Source organism: Fistularia commersonii, chromosome 11 (genome assembly GCF_037954325.1).
Source record: "Fistularia commersonii isolate RoL2024-O1a breed Wild chromosome 11, RoL_Fcom_v1.0, whole genome shotgun sequence".
Lineage (NCBI taxonomy): Eukaryota > Metazoa > Chordata > Actinopteri > Syngnathiformes > Fistulariidae > Fistularia > Fistularia commersonii.
The window spans coordinates 18,126,204-18,142,252 of NC_141294.1; the positions used below are offsets into that span (position 1 = coordinate 18,126,204).

At 43.8% G+C, this 16,049-nt stretch overlaps 1 protein-coding gene across 2 annotated transcripts in view; it reads left to right on the forward strand.

Moving 5' to 3' along the window:
- The first annotated feature begins 381 nt into the window (after window positions 1-381).
- rbfox1l (RNA binding fox-1 homolog 1, like) overlaps window positions 382-16,049 on the forward strand; it is a 19,126-nt gene continuing 3,458 nt past the window's right edge. For both annotated transcript variants that reach the window (XM_086155647.1, XM_086155646.1), the window contains exons 1-10: window positions 382-748; window positions 9,657-9,896; window positions 12,333-12,512; window positions 12,591-12,644; window positions 12,899-12,991; window positions 13,081-13,150; window positions 14,830-14,889; window positions 15,070-15,208; window positions 15,294-15,333; window positions 15,416-15,495. In XM_086155647.1, the coding sequence (XP_086011773.1) occupies window positions 662-748; window positions 9,657-9,896; window positions 12,333-12,512; window positions 12,591-12,644; window positions 12,899-12,991; window positions 13,081-13,150; window positions 14,830-14,889; window positions 15,070-15,208; window positions 15,294-15,333; window positions 15,416-15,495 (1,043 nt within the window). In that variant the 5' untranslated portion in view covers window positions 382-661. The remainder of the gene's footprint in view (window positions 749-9,656; window positions 9,897-12,332; window positions 12,513-12,590; window positions 12,645-12,898; window positions 12,992-13,080; window positions 13,151-14,829; window positions 14,890-15,069; window positions 15,209-15,293; window positions 15,334-15,415; window positions 15,496-16,049) is intronic.

Genomic DNA, 16,049 nt, shown 5'->3' on the forward strand with positions numbered 1-16,049 from the left:
AAATTACCAAAAAAAAAAATTAACGCATCTCACAATTCCATCAAATACCACTTGCTGAAACTCCATTCATTTAATAACAAAAATAACGTGATTAAAAACATACTAGTGTAACTATTATTTAGCTTCATTATTCGACTTTGTATGAAACTTTTGCATTAAACTTAGATCTCTTTTTAAAAACATTTCTCATGTGGGACAAATAAAAGGTTATTGTGCAGCCATGTTGAATAAACGGTGGCCTGCGTGTTGTGTATGAGCTGTTGTGAGATCCTGCACGACAACATGTGTGACAGAGGGGTGGTAAGGTGGTAAAACCAGGGAGAAGGACATGGGTGACTATTTATAATATGCTGAAATGAGAGCCCCAGCATGTGTTTCTGTCTGTCAGGCTGCATGGTCGCCTGATGGACACGCAGACGCTCAGTTCCCCTCACCGCTCTTCATCCTGTCTTTTTCCGGGGACGGGACTGTGTTTTTTTCCCGGTATTTTCCCCCTGCCTCGGCGAGGTTAACTCGGCCTGAGACATCTTCCCCGCTCGGCCCTCTGGGATCCTCCATTTTTTTTTCCCTCTCCTGGTTCTTCATTTTCATCCGCGTTCTCCTTGTCCTCTTCCTCCCAGCCTCCACTCGTCCCTGATTTTCTTTTTTCTTGTGGGGGGCTATGTTATCCTCACCCACGGTGATCCTCCAGCCTTACGGACTGCCCGTCTACCCGCAGACAACCACATGCTACCCCAGCCTTGTCCAGGTAAAAACCCTCACCTGTCTCTTAGTGTTTTTCTCGCCGGTCACATGATCTGGCGGCGCCACATACTGGGTCAGTGTTCTTGGACGAGTATTATGGGATTCATCTGAAAAAAAAGGTGAACAAAAGGTGAAAACGCAATCTATCGATTTGTATGATGAACAAAGACATTACAGTTTCCGGCTTCAATTTTTTAATAATAATTATTAAAATAATAATTTAATAATTCTCCTTAATTTTTTTCAATTGAATTGAATTGAATTTTATTTTATCTTTATTTTTTAACTTTATTTTATTTAGTTTAGTGATCTATTGTTTAAAAATGACACATTCATATATGTATGTATGTGTGTGCGTGTGTGTGTGTGTGTGTGTGAGTGTGTGTGTGTTTGTATCTAAACAGGCAACTCAAGACTTTGTATTTCCAAAACAGATAATAAACCATCTTTTATTTATATGGGATGAAACAGGATGTAACTGTGTTTTATTTTTGTTTTATTCTTTTTTTCATTTTACCATCCCAGCTGTGGAGGAAACCTAGAAGTATTCCTGTTTTGGTTTTATTTTTACTTTTTTCACAAGGGTGGTAGTAAGAGTCAGGATATGGTTGGTTCTCATTGTCCCCTGGCTTTTTTTTTCTTTTCCTGCGACTCGTAAAGCTCTTAATGACTTTCATTGGCATTTCACATTGTTAGCTTTTGTTGTTGTTGTTGTTGTTGTTGTCTTTGCATCCAAAGAACACATCTGGAAGGAACGGACGGGGTTTAAAGGAACCCTGTTTACCCGAGACGCTCCAATTTAGCCCAAAAACTAAAAACGGATCGTAAAAAGGAGACGCAGGCTGTGAATCGTCTTATTTGTTTAATAGTGCCAACACGTTGGTGGGTTATCTTTAGTGCACTAAGGGGGGTGGGTGGAGTGTTAGCAGGCTGTGCATGTGTGTGTGTGTGTGTGTGTGTGTGTGTGTGTGTGTGTATATGTCCCTGACATACCACCAATACCACAATGCATCTGGTATCTCTCTACCTTGTCTCACTCTGCTTCACACCAGCTGTATTTTTAGGCCTCCTCTCTGCAGCCGATAATGGCGCAGGGGGGAGTTTCTCCACTCCTCGCCTTGCCCGCCCGCCACGCTCTCTGGCTACGTTTTCGTCCGTTTCCGGGGGGAGGGAGAGGTTCACATGATCGCAACCCCCACAGCAGAAGCCTCAGGAATGCAAGAAAAACAGTTCCGCCGAGGTTGCAAAAAACCATGACCGGCAAAGATTTATTTAGATTTTGGATTGATTGGAAAGTTGAAACATGTTTTGAGAGTTTGACTGGCGTTCCCTGACTTGGCGAGATCCCTACACTGTGAATTCTCCAAGCCTCATCTTCATTTTCCTTGACATGCCGTCCTCATTGAGAGGTGGGGGCTCACTGACGCCCTCTAGTGGCGGTAAAATGTGACGGGGGCACAAATCTGCAGATTTGGGGTCCAACTAATGGAATTAGTATGTATCCCTCTCCCCAGATAGAGTTCAGATGTGAAAATACGGACAGGCTTGCGGAGAACGGAGGCTGGAAGGTGACAGGCGCGACACCAGGCGCTAGCAGCTGTCGGCGCTAGCACCTGGCCCTTCCATCCCAACTCTGACCTCTGACCCCTCCGAGCTGACAGCTGAGGACGGAGAGCAGAGGAGGAGGAACAAATGGGAAGGTAGAGACGGAAGAGGGGGTGGCAATAACCCCCCCCCCCCGGGACTGGGGCTGGGGGGATTGACAGGAAATTATATCTCTGCGTTGTGCTAACATCATCTTAGCATCAGCGCCCACTTTCCCTTTCTATTTTCTATTTCTATTTTCTATCCCTTTTTTTTGGAGCGAAATTTATGTAAATTACCAAAAGGAAAAAAAAAATGGAAAACTGAAGTGGTATTTCTGGAATGAAATTGACATTTTAATGACCTGAAAGGACAAAAAAAAAATAAATAAAAATAAAAAAAGAATACATGCAAATGTAACACGATTAGATCAAAAATTATCTTAGCATCCCTGCACACTTTCTATCTTCCTGTTTGTATTTTCCTTTTTTTGGAAACGCCTGGAAATTTATGAAAGTTACAAAAAGAAAGAAAAAGAGAAAACAGAAAGTAAGGCTGACACTTTAATGACCTGAAAGGACAAAAAAACACCTGAAAATAAAGAAAAATAAAAAATACATCCACGCAGCGGTAACGAGGGTAAGTGCTTCTTTCGATTGATTTTCTTTTCCTTTTATTGTCATTTCAGACTTCTGGAAATATTTTGAGTATTATGGAAATTATTAAAAAAAAAGAGAAAACAGAAAGTATTAAATTTAAATTGAAAACTATAAATAAATAAAAAACACGCACATGCAAAGATAACAAGGGTAAGTGCTAATGTTATCTTAGCAACCTTGCACACCTTCTATAGATTTTCTTTTCTTTTCTTTTTCAGAAAAAACCTGACCAGTTTGGAATATATTTTGATTTCTATGTAAATTATTTGGAAAAATTAGCAAAAGGAAAGTAGTGTTTCTGGGAATTTAATTGAGCTTTAATGACCTGAAAAGACAGATAAAAAAACAACAAAAAAAAAAACACACTTATGCAAAGTACCAAGGGTAAGTGCAAACATCATTATAGCGTCCATTATAGCACAGCATCTATATTTTCATCTTTATGTAAATTATTCAAAAAAGGAAGTCGTATTTCCAGAATTCAATTGACCTTTTAATGACCCAAGAGGACAGAGAAAAAAAAATCTGAAAATTAAAAAAAAACAAACAAAAAAACATACAGAGGTAACATGCGTAAATCAAAAAATTTACAAATGGCGAGAAATTATGGGAAAAGAAAGTCAGCATGTGACTGTCCAGGGGAAAGTCAGTGGAACAAGGGGATGGAATTGTTCGTAGATATTCTGCTTGGTAGCTTTGTATCGGGGGCATCGTGTCAAACCTGGATGAAAAACAGCTGGGATTTTTCCCTTTCTCACCCTCATCTAATTAAATGTCAGGACGCAGACATGATGGCGTCACCATCCTGGAAATTCCCCACGGACAGAGAACTTTCCCAAAGAGAGAGTGAGAGAAATAAAGAGATAAACGGCGGAAAACACTTTCGCTTTTCCTCCCTTTGAAAGTGACAGAAAGGGGTCGGGGAAAAAAAACAAACAAAAAAACTTTAGAAGAATCAGTGACCCGAATGGGTTTCCACTTCTTACCCTGTGGCCGGCAGAACTCTCACCATTTTCTCCTCCCGTCCGCCTCCCACGCTCCAAAAACAGTCAGTAGGCTCACTGAAGACAAAATTTTCCTGTGAATGAAAGCATGAACGTCTTTATGTGACGTTGGAATGAGAGAGTGAATGGTCGTATGTCTGGTGAATGAGTGAATTAACGGTTGGGTGATTATATAATGTGTGGTGACAGAGTGAATGTCTCGATGTGACATATGAATGAGTGAAGTGATGTATTTTTTTTCTATTTGAAATGTGAATAAGTGAGTGGATGACTGATGTCTCTATGGCATGACTGAATTATCGGCTGGACGTCTCTATATGATTTGTGAATGAGTGAATGAATGGTTGGTTGTCTATATATGTGGCCCTGTGATTGACAGGTGAGCTCCAGCCCTCTTCCACCCCAAATGACAGATAATGTCCGAATCCATAAAGGAAATCTAACACTGGTTCCTCGCCGCGAAAAGTCCTCAGACATGTGTCCCATCATTCTTGGCGTCCATTCGATTGAGGATTTGAGTTTCCTCTTGCACAAGTCCGACTCCCGGCCGGTTTGGACGGCGGCCCGGTTTGGACCGGGTTCCTCTCCCTGCCTCACTTACATAACCCCTCCCCCCCAAAAAAAATGCTCTTCAGAACGCCGGCCGCTGCCATGGGTATTTCTTGAAGCAATCACGGCCTTATCGGGGGGAATAAAACACAACGGTTTCCAGATGCAGCAAGTCAAGGTTTGAGCTAGAATGTAAACAAGCCTTTTCCACACTAGTTGAAAAATATATAAATGTTATGAGATTAATATTTTAAAATAATTGATTAATATTAGTTATTAAAATATGTAAATATTGAAATATAATGTGTTATAATAAAATATAAATATTTATATTTAGACAAATATTATCACTCAGTTTGTTATTGTATCTCCAACTAGGTGACAGTGTAGAGTCATACTAGCTTCCTCCACTAACATTAGCTTCCGCTGCTAACATTAGTATCCCAAAAGAATGTTAGCTTCCAACAATAACATTAGCATCCCCAGGTAATGTTAGCTTCCTCAACTAACATTAGCTTCCTCAACTAACATTAGCTTCCAATGACAACATTAGCAACCCCAGCTAATGTTAGCTTCCTCTGCTAAAATTAGCATCTCAAAATACTGTTAGCTTCCTCAACTTACATTAGCTTCCAATGACAACATTAGCATCCCCAAATAATGTTAGCTTCCACTGCTAACATAAGCATCCCTCCTAACGTTTCGCTTCCCCCGCTAACATTAGCATCCCCAAATAATATTAGCTTCCTCTGCGAATATTAGCAACTCCCCAAAAAATGTAGTTTCCCACGACAACATAAGGGCCCCAAATAACTGCTAATATTAGCATCTCCAAATAATGCCACTGAAAATTGCATCCCAAATCATTTTAGCTTCCTAAACTAATAAATTAGCTTCCAACACTAAGATTCGAATCCCTAAATAATGTGAGCTTCCTGTGTGTGTGTGTGTGTATGCGTATGGGTGAATGCAGTGTAAAGACCGTCGAAACCACAAGGCCTAGAAAGCACTACATCAGTGGAGGGTATTTATATCATATATTTTCATATCAATAATTGTATGGGATGACATCGATCGAACATATTTTTATTCAGATAAGCAACAATAAGAGATGTACTCTGATTGGTCGGACAGCCAGCGGCCGCCTGTCAACAATAACCCGATGTGTACAGTAGAACCTCGTCTTGCGAACAACCATAATCACGAATGAATCGGCCTACGAACAATTCAATTAAATTTTGAATAGGCCCGCAACTAAGCATCGATGCACAGACACACAACAAACAAATTTACAGACTTTCTGTGTTGCGACGCAGTAGCATAGCAGCAGTCTTGTGTGGTACTCTGCATTGTTTACATCCTTCATTGTTGTGTTCTCCTGTTTTTTCTTTATGCTTTTTTCAGTAAGGTAGCACTCATTATGGCTCCCAGAAAAGCGTGCTAGTGCTAGCAGTTTTAAGAAGCGGTTAAGAATTACCGTTGATCTGAAGAAGAATATATTACCCAAAGACGAGAGTGACGTTCATTTTCCTGATCTCGCCAGGCACTACGACACGGCTTAGTCAACCATCTGTGCAATCCTAAAGAACAAAGATGCGCTAAAGACAGCTAATGTGGCTAAAGAGGAGACTACATTAGTGCAGCAAAGGTGTCAATTCTCATAAGAAGAGTGACTCTTAGTTAGGATTAATGACAGACAGCTAGCTGGAGATAGTTAGTGTTAGTGTTAGCGTTAGCGTTAGCATTAGCGGTAGCATTAGCGTTGGCATCAGCAGTAGCGTTAGCGTTAGCGAGGGTGTGTACAAGCGCTGGCAAAAAGAGAAAGATAACCAGAAACAGTCATAATTAATGTTATCTTTAATTTATTTCAGTATTTTTGACAAAAATATACCCATGACAAATTTCAAAAGAGTGCCTGCCGTATGTTTTTTTTGGGGCTGAAAAATGGATCATGAGATTTACATAGATTTTTAAATTGTTTTGGTTTGGACACGGAATCAAGGGATGAAGTAAGATTCGTAAGGCGAGGTTCTGCCGTATTTTTATTTATATCCGTGCATTTTCAGGGTGCAAAAAGTACTAAAACGTGGGTGAACTTTGACTTTTGCACAAGTGGGTCAACTGAAGTTGTGCGGCTTAATTGAATGTAATCGCAGATAAAAGGATATATCAATAAGTACAGTATGTTACGCATTGCTGGGTCTTATTCCCTAAAGGCGACCTTTGACAGTTTCGGATGCAAAACGGGGCGACGGCGTATCGCGTGTCGCCTCCATTGTTTATCCGGACCGCGGCGTCTTCGCGAGGGTGACAGCTGACGTCGTCCAGGGGGGAAGGCGATCGGGTGGCAGAGGAGAGCGTTTTCTTTGGAGGGTAATTACAACAGAGCCCTTTTTAAATCCCGCAAACTTAACTTTGACATTTTGATCCCTGCCGAGAGATGAACTTCTCCGGTTCTGGAGTGAAAGCTGCTGACGCCGAACTTTGAAGGTCCTTTTTTTGACAGCTGCGTTTATTGTAAGGGCTCTGAAAACTACTGTCCACCCCCATCTTGAGAAAACTTAGTAAAATCCGCTTCAGCCGAGAAACAGCTACTAACGTGAAAAAGGTATAAACAGAAAGTCCTTTTAAATGTTTTAATAAAAAGTTATTCATTTATTTATTTAGTCAGTTTCATTTTCATGGATAGAGGGGGGCGGGGCTTAACCAGGCCCGGTTACCTGTCAATCAAAGATCCATTATTCAATAAGAACATCTGTCTGGAGAAGTGTGTGTGTATCTGTCTGACATATGAATGAGTGAGTGAATGGATGAATGTGTCTTTATGATGTGTGAATGAGTAACGATGCCTGAATGAATGAATGGATGAATGAATGAATGTCGTATAAGATATGAATGGGAGAATGAGTGGTTGTTTTTCTCTATATGACATGTGAATGAGTGAGTGAATGAATGGATGAATATCTGTGATATCTGAATGAGAAAATGAATGGGCAAATGTCTCATGCTGAATATTTATGAGTGAGTGAATGGTTGTATGTCCCTGTAAGACGTGAATAACAGTGTGGACTTCTGAACAGCTGTGCTAAAAATGATAAGCAGCTTGACGGAGGGGGGGGCGTCAAGTGAATAATTTTTTCGAACCACAACAAAATGCCCTTTTAGTCATTTCAGACATTTTAAAAATTGTAATAATGACAGGAAATTTCAAATACGGCGGCTAATGTTTTGCAGTTTTGAGTTGATATTGCATCTAAACTACCTGGATATGGGCGCGTTAGTGTGAAGCGACTCAATAGCTTTTTTTCTTTTCAAAACTTTAAAAGTTTTCAGATAAAACCCCGTATCTATCGTAACTCGTCCACGTGTCCCATGCAAGCTTCCAAGATCACTTTAGCTTAGCTTTCCCGCTAATGATAAACACTAACTACATTGACCGATCCTTAGCAACACTTTTAACTTTTGTCTTTTTAATGTTTTGATGCTGCCCCCCCACACACACACACACACAAAAAAGTTTTTTTTGCACAAAGTAACCGACTGCAACAGCTGTTATTCCTGGAGGCGACCTTTAGCCACAACTGAAGGAGCGGCTACACTGGTAAATACCTTGTAGTAGGGCGAAGCTGCACGTGTGTGTACGTGTATGTGTGTGTGTGTGTGTGTGTGTGTGTGTGTGTGAAGTGGCAGGCGATTGTGAATTGTAACAGTGGGGGAGTAGGGGTGACTGACATTTATGGACGGCCGCAGCTGGTGCGCGTTTGCTGTTGCCGCCGGAGATCATTGGATCTGATTGGTGGCCGAGAGGGACTTATGGCGGAGGGGCGGGAGGCCGGCCGCCATTAAATCATGCAGCAGCTGACGACCAATGTCTCAGAGGCCCGGGAAGGCAGTGAAGGGGTAAGACAATTGATTCGGCTCTCGGAGAGGGGGTGGGGGGTATTGGAGAAACCATCTTTGTAGTTTAGTATCTGTGCATGTGTGTGTGTGCGTGCTTTCTGACTCATTTGCTACTTCAAAAAACAGAAATTTAAAATAATAATGTTAAAATTAAAGTAAAAAAAAAAAAAAACACTAGATTTTTTTTTTTATTCTATTCGTATTTTTTGTTTTATAAATATTATTGATGTTGCATTTTTGGTATTACTATCAATAATATTAAGTAATTATGAAATTCAATTAAAGAATGTTCAAAATGGTGGTGCGATGGAGCAATTAGCAGGGGTGAAATGGGAAATGAAAATGAATAAATATATATCAATTATGTGATTTGGCTTAACAGGACATTCGCTGAGCATTAGCATCCTCAAAAAAAATCAAATAAACTTTTTTTTTTTTTTCGAACGGGCTGTTAATTCTGACATTAAACAGGGAAAAAGGGAAAAAAATCGTGAAAATCGAGACAAAAACAAAAGAGTAGTAGTAATAGTAGTAAAAGTAATATCCCCAGTATCTTGGAGTTGTAAAAGGTGAAATATTAAACGCAATTTAATTGAGATAAAGAAAACTAAAAGACTAGAGGAACATCAGGCTCGGCCAATTTCAATCACTTGTCAATTACTTACCAGTCTTTTTGCTTGTTTATTTGGATATTTGATGGCGTACTTCTACATCGGATGTCTTCGGGTTCTGATCCATATTTTTATTGAAGGTCGTATTCTATATATTATACATTTCCGTGTTCTCCGCGGGGTTCCTCAGGGTTCTCCGGGTTCCTCCCACAGTCCAAAACCATGCAGGAGGTTCACCGGAGACCATAAATATCCCAGACAAGTGAATGAGAGAGTGACTAGTTGTACATCTATATGGCGTGTGAATGAGAGGGTGAATATTTGAATGTCTCTATGTGACATTTTCTGTCCCCATATGATGTATGAATGAATGTGTGAATGCCTGCAGCTCCCCTTGCAACTGTGACTTCAGGATAAGCGGTGTAGATAATTTCTGAACTGACAAAACAAGAGAATTTAGAGATGCTGAGACGCGCACAAATTCATAACGTGCAATTCGCACGTCCGATTTCAAAGACGACCCGCCTGAAAACAACACGGCGGCTAGTCCGTTTACGTCTCTCGACACGCCAGGGTTGACGTTCCACTCCCGCCTCTCCTCTCAGGGAGGCCCCAGCCAGGAGGCCGGCCCCGGCGCCGCTGACCCCACCCTGTCTCAGGTGTACGCCCCGCCCCCTTCCTACCCGCCGCCGGGTCAGGGCCCGCCGACGACGTCCGGCCGCCTGCCGCCGCTGGACTTCGCCGCCGCCGCCCACCCAAGCGCCGAGTACCCCGAGCACCCCCAGCTCCGGGTCTACCAGGGCCCGCAGCACGAGGGGTCCGAGGCCCTGGCGCCCAGCAGCACGGTAAGGGAAACCGACGGGTGCGTTCAAGTATCTCAGCGCCAGACGGGAACTAAACGGATGGCTGCTATTTTTAGAGCCCCCGCCTCCACGCCGTGTCCATATTTGGGAACGGCGCCACAGCCGGGGTAGGATTGAAAATTAAGCCCCCCGCTTCTGGGTGTCTCATAGCAAAACAAGATGGCAAGATGGATTTGGACGTAATAGTAATAATGACGATAATGGGTATTAGTTTAGGTGAAATGAAAATGTTCCCCTATTAAATTGAATTATTCTGAATTTTGGACAGTAGAGGGCCTCTTATCGGATACAACATGTGATTTCCTCAGAATGTGAAAAAGGTCACTGATTTGAAAGTTAAATTGAAATGTTTTTATATTTGACGTCCGGAGCGGCGGAGTTGACAAGGGGTGTGTTTGTTTTTGTTGTTCATTCTCCTTAAGTGCAGTTCCAGCTGCATCCATGATGGGGGTTCGTTGAGCCCCCCGTGTGAAAATACTCACTAAACTTGTTCTTTTTTTTTTTTACCTTCCAGCGAAAAAAAAAGATATTGCTTTTTTAGATGGAAAAAGTCAAAAGCATGAAATGGCAAACAGTGACGGTGTGTTTGTGGCCCGTCTATATATTCTATTACTAGAGCCCCTGACACTCACGGGTCCGAGCCGGGGGGGAAAAGTTGAGACGCCGCCACGGAAACGGGGAGGGGGGGTCAAAGGGGAGGCCGGCCGGATGACCCCCCCCGTACCCCCTCTGAAATATCACTCAGGTCCAGAAAACGTCGCTGCATCGTGACGTGACACCACCACCCGAATCACCCTCCAACCCCCTCCCCCCCTGCTGTTTGGGATGCGTGTTGTGTGTTTTTTGTGCGTGTGTGCGTTACGGGCGGTAGGGCGTTACGGTTAATGTTTTCCGATTAAGTTTGATGACAAACTGTTCGCTCCGTTCGCTCCGGGACGACCGCCGAGGTTGAACCCGGAATGCAGGAGGAGCACGCCGCCCCCGGTGGCCAAACGGGGAATTGCAGGCACCAGACCCGTTCCCTCTCGGGACACCTAGAAGATCTAGAAGAGACGAGAGATGTGGGGCCGAGGCTATTCTAGTTTTGATCACCTGACACCGAGGGGCTTTTTATAGAAACGAAAACATGCACGCTCGTAAATCACATCTCGTGATATCTCCCTCTAATCGAATCCGATGCTCCTCCCGCAACCAATCCGTCCGTCACGTTGGTCACCGGCGTTAGCGAGGGATGCTAACATCGCGTCCCCGTGTGTCAGTCGGCCGAGGTTTTGTTTCGCTCGAAGCAAACAACGGGGATTTTGCTAGTATGACGTCCCAAAATGTTTAATTAAGTTAATCAGTTAAGGAATTAAACTTCGGGGGAAGCTTCGTCCGGTTGCGTCAATGCTTAATCTGTAAATAATACAGCGCAAACATCACCCTGGCCCTGATTTATGTGTGTGTGTCAGCTATATGTAATACACTCCCTGCGTGAAATGTCTCCTCTCCTTTTTCCGTCCACCCTCAGAACATTAATTGTGCCCCTTGACACGTGACCTTTTTAACCCTTTGGCAGAAAAGCAGCACCTTGACCCCCCCCACCCCTCTTCGAATTTGATCCGTACCCCCCCGCCTACCTCCGCCCCACCTTTTCCCTCCAGCTTTAATCGCAACACTCTTCGCTTTGTTTACCTTGGTTTCTAAAAATCCGCTGCGCTCACGCCCTTTAGCCCTAGGATGCTAATACGAGTTACCTTAGCACATGTTGTTGTTGTTGTTTTTTTGGGGAGGTTTAGCATCCCGCCGCCCTTCCCCCCTTCCCTCCCCTCCCCGACTGCTGAAGCTCACTTTACCCGCAGATATTCCTGTTTACATGTCTGATCATTTTCTTTCTTTTAACATTGTTTTGCAACGGTTGATTGACTGATGGTATTGGTGATGATGACGATTTACCCACACGTACCATCTATGAGCACACATGTAGCATCGTGGTGCATTGTGAGACAGCGAATGTTCTCCCGTTGTTGTTGTTGTTGTTGTTTTTGGCACAGTAGCCGTTGAATGGTTCTGCATGGGCTGGTCTAAGTCGGCCGCTTCGACGCCGAGGGACTGGTTTCCCCCGAGGATGAGCTTAATCTTTACCTCTTCTCCCCTCCACAGCTGGTTTGCGTAGTGTTGACCGTGCCGGGATGTTTACTTTCGCATCACACGGGCATGTGATTCAGAGACGCAGAACTAAAACGGGGCCTTTTTTTTTTTTTTTTTTTTCACGCCTCCTCACATTTGCCTGAGAGGGATCACTGACTGCTGAATGCTCTTTGACCTTGGTTTGGATCACATGACCTTCTGCCTAACGCGACGTGTGACGTCTCCTCTCCTGTCGCCTCACTCGTTCTCTTCTGCCCCCCCGCCCCGCACTTCCGTCGGCGCCGCCAGGAGGACCCGTTGGCGCCCGTGACCTCCGACCCCCAGTCTCTGAGCGCGTCGGTGTCGTCGGGGGGCGGAGCCGGGAGCGGGAGCGAGGAGGAAGGGTCCGGTAAGGCCCAGCCCAAACGCCTCCATGTCTCCAACATCCCCTTCCGCTTCCGAGATCCTGACCTCCGGCAGATGTTTGGGGTAATGATCCGCTTTGTTTAACCTTCCAGGCTTTGACTTTTCATGTTTATATTCTAAACTCCAGAAACTCTCTTACAGCAATTCGGCAAAATCCTGGATGTGGAAATCATCTTCAATGAGAGAGGGTCAAAGGTGAGAATCACAGGAAGCGGAGCCGACACTACGGTAGATATCCATCCCCTTATTTTTTGGTTTGCCCCACTCTCACCTTCACGACTTAAATGACCAACCAAACGAGTAGTTTAAAATAGCATTTTCTGGCTGGGTGAGAAACTGCAAACTGCAAGAGGTAAAATTACCATAGAGTCTAATCTAGCTGAAGGCAGGAAAATCAGATAAACACAGAGTAATAGATTCCTTGCTGACAAAGGGCTGCGAACCTGCAGGGATTCGGATTTGTCACCTTCGAGAGCTCAGCTGAGGCCGACCGGGCGCGGGAGAAGCTGAACGGGACGATCGTGGAGGGGAGGAAGATCGAGGTAAAGGATTTATTTTGTTTTGTTTTGTTTTTTCCACCGTGATATTTCACTAATCCTCATTTTTATCCTCCATTCTGTGGGTTCTGCAGGTCAACAACGCCACGGCCAGGGTCGTGACCAAGAAGCCCCAAACGCCTCTCGTGAACGGCGACATTACAAGTGAGACCAGATTGACTGCGAAATAAGATTCGCAGCTGGTTTATTATAAGTGTCACATTTTTGCCTACCGACACTAATAATGTTTATTACTATTAGAGGTTGAAAATGATAATTTGATTAATTGCATTTCAATGTCTAACATACGAAAAAAGACATTTTGCAGTGAAACTGCAGTTTATATTGACATTAGTGGATAAAACTAATGGAGTTGTTTCACTCCCCTCCACCCTAATATAGCTACTGGATTTGTTTTTACATTGTTTTTCTGAATGCTAATACAAAGTTAACATTACCACCCTGCACGCTTATGCAAAGCTGCCATTACCGACCTGCAGTCTAGTACAATGTTAGCATTACTTATCAACACGCGATGACATGATCAACACGCTAAGTTTGTATTACCTATCTTCGTGCTAGTACAAGGGTAACATAAATCATTACTGTGCTAACACAAAGCTAGCATTATCAACTCGCAAGCTGGAATAAAGCTAACCTTACTTGCGTGCTAGCACAAAGTTGATATTACTGTCAAGCGTGCTTGCACAAAGCATACGTTACTTGTGCGCTAGCACATAGCTAACATTACCAACCGGCTCGCTAGTACAAACCTAACATCATCGACCTGCATGTTAGTACAAAATGAATAATACTTGGGCGCTTGCTTATAGCTAGTACAAGGCGAATATTACTTGCAAAGCAGCACATTGCAAAAAGCAATGCTGATGTACAAAGCTAGCAACATTGAAGCTAGCATAAACCTGATATTACTGACCTGCGTGGTATTACATAGCTAATACTACCGACCAGTGCTAGCATAAAGCTAACATTTCTATCGTGCCAGTATGAAGCTATTATTACCGACCAAGGCGCCACTGCAAAGCTAACATTACTTGCGCGCAAGCACATAGTTTTTACAAAGCTAACAGTATTTGGGTGTTAGTACATAGCTAATATCACTGACCAGTGCACTAGTTCAAAGATAACGTCACTTGTGCACTAGCAAAAAGGTAATATTAAGGACTGCCGCGCCAGTAAAAAAGCTAACATTACCCGCACACTAGCACATAGCTAATATTAGCAGCCAGTGATACCCAAACTTTGTCCCACATAAAGCACAGAGGACACCTTGTTTCTTTCTACATCCACCTGATAGTTTCTTAAATTCAAATCTCCCACACCAAGCGTTGACTCTACATTATATTTCTCAACGCTTTTCCGTGATTAATAAAAAAAAAATCCCCGCTCAAATTACTATTATAATTTTAATTGAAAAAAAAAAAGTTTTAAAAAAGTTTAAAAAAGCCTGGATGGTTTTGTTCACTGACAACACTCTGCTATTTAGCTAAAATAATTAAAAAAAAAAAAAAAGCTGCACAGCATTCTGAACATCCTCTGGTTTTCTCACTAAGTGCTGGTGTATGTGAAAAAACACAAGGAGTTTGTCTTGAGCCTTTCATTTCCCTCCAAGTACTCAGAGAAAAACAACTACCACGAAACTCATCACATGCAGACATGTATTACTACACTGAATGTAGTAAATATAGGTTGGTATCACAGAGGTTTCACTACAACGGAGTGGTTTATTATAGAGGGTTGAGGGGAAAACAGGGGGGGTTGTGATTGGCTGCTTCTTGTGAATCGTTTTTTTGAATCTCACCGTTTGCTTTTTCTGTCCGTAGCTTCTGGATGGAAGATCAACCCAGTCATGGGGGCAATGTACGCCCCAGAGCTCTACACAGGTGAGGGAGCAAAAACGGAAATTGTTTCAACCCGGAGTCCTCGCACGAGGACATTTCAGTAGATACGTGCGTTATAGCGCCCCCTAGTGGTAGGAAGACTACACGACACACTACGAGGATGTGTTCCTACATTTCCACATACCGGGGTTCGGAGGTCACACTTCTGCTCTGTGTGTCTAGTCGCCAGCTTCCCGTACCCCGTCGCCACGCCGACCCTGGCCTATCGGGGTTCAGCGCTACGGGGTCGCGGCCGAGCCGTCTACAACACCATCCGCTCCGCTGCCGCCGCCGCCGCGCCAACAGCTGTGCCCTACCCCGGGTGAGTTCCTGCGCCCTGAGCGCCGCCGTACTGCGCACCACCATCACGCCCGCATCTAACCTGTAGCTCTGCGTACCGTTCTCAGGGTGGTGTACCAGGACGGGCTGTACGGAGCAGAGGTCTATGTGAGTTACCTGAGGTTCTCCAGGAGGACGTATGAAGCTGCTGTGAACGCTTCGTGTAAATAACGCTTTCTCCCGCCAACAGGGCAGCTACCCTGCAGCCTACAGAGTGGCGCAGTCCGCCTCTGCTGCCGCCGCCGCCGCCGCCGCAACATACAGTGACGGGTGAGTTGACACACACATAGATGTGAACACAAAGACTAACACACACATATATTGGTGCACACACATGTACATCCCTCCACACAACCCCAGGCATGCATGTACAAGCACACACATACACAGTGACGGAGATGGACACAAAGACAAATACACACATGCAACGCACGCGAATGCTTGCAAATACAAACGTGCACACACATACACACACACACACACACACACACGGTAACACACATGCACAGAAACAGATGCTAAGACACATGCCGATGTATAGGCACACACACATTTCAAAGAAACAAACGCCGACCACAGACATGCACGCGCATGCAAGCGCAAACATCCACACACACACACATTAACACAAATGTGTAGAAACAGATGAAAAGAAACACATGCAAATGAACAAGCACACACACATTTCAAAGAAATGCACACACAACCATAACATGCACACACATGCAAACATGCATGCGGGCACACACACACACACACACACACACACACACACACACACTCACAGACAGAAGCAGCTACATAGACACACAAGCAAATATGCA